The sequence below is a fragment of the Peromyscus leucopus genome, chromosome 12, assembly GCF_004664715.2.
Source record: "Peromyscus leucopus breed LL Stock chromosome 12, UCI_PerLeu_2.1, whole genome shotgun sequence".
NCBI lineage: Eukaryota > Metazoa > Chordata > Mammalia > Rodentia > Cricetidae > Peromyscus > Peromyscus leucopus.
The window spans coordinates 38,225,998-38,233,255 of record NC_051073.1 but is presented as its reverse complement, the minus strand read 5'-3'; the positions used below and the strand labels follow the sequence as shown (position 1 = coordinate 38,233,255).

Sequence of the window (7,258 nt, the reverse complement as noted above, 5' to 3'; positions counted from 1 at the left end):
GGGCAAACTGTGGTCAGTATGTAAAATAAATGAAAAAAAATAAATAAAAAAAGAAAAAAAATTTCAATGCAGGACAGGATTGTTGTGCTTAGAAGTAAATTTAGATAGAATATCTGTTATATCATTTCAAGAATATGGATGGGTTAAACATTTCATTTGACTTATAATTGATATCTTCAGTTTTTGAAAGAAATGGAACATATGTAAGGACAGTTATAATAGCAATACTACATTTGATCTGCTGATTAGTGAACAATGCCCAGCAAATTGGATGTATCCTACTGGGAGTTTTTGCCATCATTTAGGGAGTTTCACTGTGCATCTTACAAACAGGATTGATGACAGGAAGAAATAAATATTCTCTGCAAACTGTGTTTCTTAAGGAAAATTGACGTGCAAAGAACAATTCTTGATACCCTTGTTCCTTCACTTAAAGTATTCTTCAGAATATTTTCTTACATCCCCAGGTGAGAGATAATATTTTATTTTCCTTCCATTAAAAAAAAAAAGTTAAATGACACCTGAATCAAATATGAAGGCTTTCCCAAATATATTTGCCAATATATGTGGAAATATCTTTTTAGGCATTTATCTAATAAATAGAACACAAAGCAATTCCACTGGAAGAGCTAACTCCCTATGGACTCACAGTTACCTGTTTGTGGACAAAAAAATTGATCTCCATCATGAGGTTTTGTGAAGTCCACGAAGGTAGCCTCTAAATATGCTTCTTATTAACAACAGTGGGGAGCTTAACTTTATTGACTATTGAGGGGTACTGCACCATAAAAAACCTAGTACATTATAGTGAAACTTTAAACCAAACTTCATAAACTTGTATATGAATAATATTAAGTCAAACGTGGACTCACATGTTCTGAAAATTTAGGTTCTATATCCTTAATTAAGATAATGTAATCAAACCAATCTGTCAAAAATTCAGTTAAAGTTTAAATAAATTTTTAAAATATCCTAGAATCCTAGTTAAATCTCTCAGAGGTATGTGACATCCAGGCAGTATCTGCCTGCTTCCTCACCTGGTTCTTGGTTCACATAAGCATTCCTGGAAACATGAAGAAAGGAAGAGCCCACCAACTGGGAACATCAATTACATTAGTAAATTTTTGGCAAATAACAAATATAATCTTACAATTTTTGTAGAATCAGATGTTTGCATTTACTTCAAATGTACCAGCTTTCATTAATGTCTTTACAAGTCTAATAAAACTATAAACAGAAATTTTTTTCTCTATTCCGAGAAAGTATGGAGAAGGAAACACTTCCCAGGATAGTGTCTCTATTTAAATGAAACAGTCCCTGAATAACTTCCTATGTAACATTCAAGTTCTCCATATTTTTACTTCTTTAATATTATTCTTAGTCAACATGCTTTTTATTTAACTCTATATTCCAATGGTTCTCCATTGTTTTTGGTTTGTTATGATGATTCTTGGAAAATTGCTTTCAGGAGACCACAGATATAAGCATGAGGATTTTAGTTAAATCCATAATAAAAATGGTAAAGGGAAAAATGAAAAATTTGTATTCATACAAGCCTATTTGTTGGGTCTTATAACAACCCATGATGGTCTATTTTTTAGAAATTCATGCCGGCTGTTGACAGTTGACCTATTCCTCTTTTAGTTTAATAATGCAGTGTTGTATATACACAAACATTTTATGTCCAGGATTCTGCATATGTTGGCATTACAGAAATGCAATGTGGTGGTGGTTTCTCCAATTCCCTCCTCCTTGGTTTCTCCTGGATCTATCTTCACTTGCTGACTTATTGCATTCATGGATACATGTTGATCTTTGTTTTTTTTTCTTTGACTATTATGTATATAGCCATTATCAATCTGTTTTTGAACTTCAGTCACATAATTTTCTATAATTTCTTTCTTTCTGTCTTTCTGTCTTTCTTTCTTTCTTTTTTAAGCTACTTAGTAATGAACTGTGAAAGTGGACATCCTAACTCCCAATAAGAGATATCAGAAGTTTGGGTTTTCACAAGGATCATCTATGCCGAGTGATATATTGTGTCCCCTGGGAGCACCTTCTCAGAGTAGTCTGTGCATAGACTCTCCATTGTAAGTGCAGCTTGGCTCACAACCTTAGTGACTTTTCTAATCCCTGTGTTCAAATGCTTGATGAGAAGCAACTTAAAGAGGGGAGGATTTTCATTTTAAAAAATAAACTTAATTTATTTTTTATATACTTGGGTGTTTTGCCTACTGAAGGTCTGTGCACCTCAAGTGTGCTCCCTGCCCTCAGAGGCCTGAGGAGAGTGATGGATACTCTGGAACTGAACTTAAATATGGTTGTGAGTCACCATAAAGGTGCTGGGAACTGAACAAGGATCCTTTGTAATAGCAGCTAGTGCTCTTAACCACTAAGCCATTTTCCCATCTCCTATATTTCTTTCCTTCTCACTGTTTCTCATTGTATACATTGCAAACTTCAGCACTTAAATTGAATCCAGTTATTGCAAACATTAGCTTTTCTTTATACTGTTTTTTCTTTTGTAATGCTACATTCTGCCTTCACTTTGAAAATGTTAACTCATAAAATTGAAAGGAATTTACTGTTTTTTCCCCATAATTTTGTTGAGAAAAAATACAAAGGTCTAATAGAAAGCTATGACGATGTAAAGAGCAGAAAAGAGCAGAAGTAAGATTTATTACTTGACTATTAATATGTTAAGATGAAAGACATAGTTAGTATTCTTACAATATAAAACTTTTGAAAGATATATGTGTATATATAAAATGAAAGTAGAAAGGATATCACCTAGAAGAAGAAAGATTAGAAAAGAGGGAGGAAAATGGGAGAAGTTCTTGGGTGTATTTTCAAAGTACATAGTGCAATAGAATGAAAATGACATTTATATAAACTATCACTTTGTATAATAATTATTTATTAATAGTAAAATTTTAAATTTTATGGGAAATTAAAAAGACTTTTCAAATTGAGCGAGTGTCTTTTTAAGACATTTTAGTATAAGCCTGGCATGGTGGCATGTGCCTTTAATCCCAAAACTTTGGAGACAGAGACAGGTGGATCTGAGTTTGAGGCCAGCCTAGTCTGCATATGAGCACCAGGATAACCTGGGCTAGAAAGACAAAACCTGTTTCAAAAAAAAAAAAAAAGAAAAACAAGCAAACAACCAAAAAGACTTTTTAGTATAAAGTATATTATGTATTTTATCATTCTAAATTCTGTATACAATCTCTCTATCTCTTTCTCTCCCTCATACGCACAGAGGTAAACAGAAAACATACACTATATAATGGATTCAGATGTGCATGAGACCAGGTAATTTAGTGTCTATGGTCTCATTAATTATCTTTCAGATAATTGAATGCTCAAAGTTGATATACTAAAATTGTTCAGAAAAATATTTTCTGTTTCTGGCATGTTTCAAAGCAGACATATAATTTCTTATCTGTTGATTGTGGAGCACCTGAAGCACAGGTAAGTGGTCTCAATCCAGTCCTATTCTTACTGAGTGTTAGTTACATTTTTAAAAAAAATCTCCTCCTCTTTGCAGTGAGCAACCTGAGGTGGTGTGATGGAAGGAAACAGGACCCAGTTGACTGAGTTTGTTCTCAGAGGAATAACAGATCGTCCAGAGTTGCAAGTCCCCCTGTTCCTGGTGTTCTTCTTCATCTATGTCACCACCATGGTGGGCAACCTTGGCTTAATCTTTCTCATCTGGAAGGATCCCCATCTTCACACACCCATGTATCTTTTCCTTGGAAATTTAGCCTTTGCTGATGCCTGTATTTCATCCTCTGTGACTCCAAAGATGCTTATGAAATTTTTAAATAAGAATGACATGATATCCCTAGGTGAGTGTTTCTCCCAATTTTATTTTTTTTGTTCAAGTGCAACTGCAGAATGTTTCCTCCTGGTAGCAATGGCCTATGACCGCTATGCAGCCATATGCAACCCTCTGCTCTATCTAGTGGTGATGTCCAACAGACTCTGTGTTCAGTTCATAAGTGTGTCATATCTAATTGGACTTCTACATGGCTTGCTTCATGTAGGAATGTTATTTAGGTTAACGTTTTGTAGTTCCAATATAATAGATCATTTCTACTGTGAGATTTTGCCACTCTATACAATTTCTTGCACTGACCCATCCATTAATGCATTGATCATTTTCATTTTTGCTGTTTCTATACAAGTGAGTACTTTTATGAGCATTGTAGTTTCTTATATCCGTGTGCTCTTTGCCATCCTGAAAACAAAGTCCGAGAAGGGCAGAAGCAAAGCCTTCTCTACCTGCAGTGCCCATCTGGCATCTGTCTCTTTGTTTTATGGCACCCTCTTTTTCATATACGTGCTCTCTGGATCGGACACAGACAATTATCAGGGTAAAATGTACTCATTGTTCTACACCGTTATCATTCCTCTGCTAAACCCCTTTATATACAGCCTAAGAAATAAAGAAGTTTTAGATGCCTTGAGAAAACTCACAAAATGATGACTATTTTATGAAAACTTAAATGTGTTTTCTAAGACCATATTCTCTCTGTTTAAGGTCATCATAATATTTGGGCCTGTACTTTGAACATAACAGGATTTTTTTTACATATTGTTAAGTAAAGCAATAAAATACAGAGTAAAATGCCTGATTATTATTATTACTATTATTATTATTATTATCATTAAAATAGAAAAATCTTTAAGGAAAGATAAATAAAAAAAGTTGTTTTTGAATTCACAATCAAAGGAACACATGAACTATCCACAAATTATTTTCTTCATAAAATTAATAAATTATTCTTTTCCTAATACATGTGTTTGTATATTATTGTAATAAAATTCCAAATGTATGGATTCAATTTCTACTTTTCTTTTATTGATTATTTTTTGTTTTATAAATGTATGCATTGCAGATGATCATAAGTATCACCCACTGTCCCTTCCCATCCTCCCAAACACCTGCTGATTCTCTTCTTACTGTCCAACAGTGCCCCTCCCTACTTTCATGTCTGTTTATTCAGGCATCCTCCACTCCTGTAAGTTCATAATTCCAGTGACCATGTTGAATACAGAAAGTAGTGGTCACAGAACCCCTCTCCTTCCTCTGGCTTTTACATTTCTTCTCCCACTCTCCATCATGTTTCTTAGGCCTTGGAGCAGGTATTATAGTTGTCCAGTTCAGGACTGTGCACTCCAGAGTTACTTATTTTCAGTATGTGGCCCAGTTTTTTTAACTATGCTTTTTGAAATTTTCATGTATGAGTACAGTATTTATACCATTTCTACTCTTCTGTCATCCACCTCCATCCTCTCACATTCAAAAGCCCTGTTTTGAGTCTCTGCATTAACCATTGTCTTCCACAATAAGAAGCTTCTGTGACCAAGGCTGAAAGCTGCACTAGTCCATGGCTAGTAATACACCCGTTTAGAAAATAGTTTGACCTCTGTCCATTTAGCACAATAAGAAGTAGTAAATCCAACCCCACAGGGCTTGTGACCACCCTATCCAGGTGCTTTCGGTCATGTTTATAGTACCAGGATTGCATTCCTTCCTTGGAATCCATATAAGATCCAATCATTAGGCCATTGATTAGCCTCTAGCAGTCGTGATGACACCAAATCAGTGGACACAAATTGCTTGACAGGTGTCAGGGCCATTGATGAGTGTTCTCCCCTGCAGCCTCAATAGCACCTTCTAGGACTCTTAGGGCTAGGGCTACTCAGCAGGGAGAGAGCTTCTAGCCTGTCTCCAGTCTGTTGTCTCTCTGTTCAGGTGTCTTCAGCAATAGAGTCTTACCCTGTACTTCTGGTCAGCACCTAAGAGAAAATACAACAACTTTGCTCTGGGATCTGCTGGTCCTTCCACCGTTAACTCATGGAGAATTATCCTGCACTTGACAATGATAATTTTCTTAAAACACCCATGGATTCCAGTATCAGCAGTGACCAGCAAGTCAAAGTAAGTCAGTTCAAATTTCTTTTATTATAGCTATCTATAGTGTTAATATTTTTAGCTAGCTCTCAAAGTAGTAGTTTTCCTCATTTATGCAACTAAAACCTGGTATTTCAAATCTTCTTAATTTCTTCTCTCAAATCTCCTGACATGTGATTACATAATTTGTATATAATAGGGATAGTTTTATTTATATAATAAGTGCATATTACACACATCACACTGTATTTGATGGAGAAAAAAATACTAACAGTAACCTGAATATTCCACTCTAAATACTCAACATCAGACATCAGAAGGTTTTCACTTTCCTTCATTTGACAGTGGTTGACTTTGCCTTTGGTCAACACTATTTGCCTTGCATTGCAATTTTTAAACTTTAGTTATCTGACAGTTATTTACATATTGTATTCATCCCATCGTTCCCCCTTTTCCCCATTCCTTTCCCTCTGGACACCTTCTTCTTACTTAGTTATCTTAAAGTGGCAGATTTTTATATACCTTTCTCACGCACCCACAGTTTTGGTTTACTCTCACCTTTCTTTCTTCTATGTCTACTTCCACACCCCCATTTGTACCTTACCAATCTTGGTATCTTCTATTTTAATATTGTTTGTGTTTTAATGTCCACATCAAGACTTTACCCCAAACCCCCATATCCTGCACCTCCTCTCGAACTTTCTGTCCTATAAAGATGCTCTCTCAACCTTAATCACAAAAATAAAAAAAAATTTTCAAAGCTAAGTTCCTCAACTAGGAGTAACACATAGAGTTTATCTGAGTTACATCACTTACTATAATATTTTTAGCTCTATTCATTTTCCTGGAATTTCCAATTCATTTTGTTTACAACTCAATTGAAGTGAATTAAATAGTGTGTGTGTGTGTGTGTGTGTGTGTGTGTGTGTGTGTGTCGCATGTTAATTTTCCACCATAATTTGCTAACTATCTTGGTTAATTATATTTCCCAGATATTGTGCACAAAGCAGCAATGATCATGGGTATTCTGATATCTACATCAGAGAGTGTAGAGTTATTTGGGTATATACAGAGTGGTGATATAGCTGGGTCTCATGATATTTCCTTTTTAGCTATTTGAGAAACCTGTGTACTGGCTTCTCTGGTTGTTGCATATGTTTACACCCTCTCTAAATGATCATTATGGTTCCTCTTTTTCCATATCACATCAGCATTTATTTTCTTTTTTAAATTTATTTTTCCTTTTATAATTCCATAAATTTAATACATAATTATTGGTGAAATTATTAAGGTATCTCCACGTAGTTAAAAGGAGATTTATTTAATGGCATAACT

At 34.7% G+C, this 7,258-nt stretch overlaps 1 protein-coding gene across 1 annotated transcript; it reads left to right on the top strand.

The window, feature by feature from the left end:
* Positions 1 to 3,571: 3,571 nt before the first annotated feature.
* On the top strand, positions 3,572 to 4,489 carry LOC114700021 (olfactory receptor 5AC1-like). The gene has a single exon (XM_028879438.1). The coding sequence runs from the start codon at positions 3,572 to 3,574 to the stop codon at positions 4,487 to 4,489; it is 918 nt and encodes a 305-aa protein (XP_028735271.1).
* Positions 4,490 to 7,258: the final 2,769 nt, after the last annotated feature.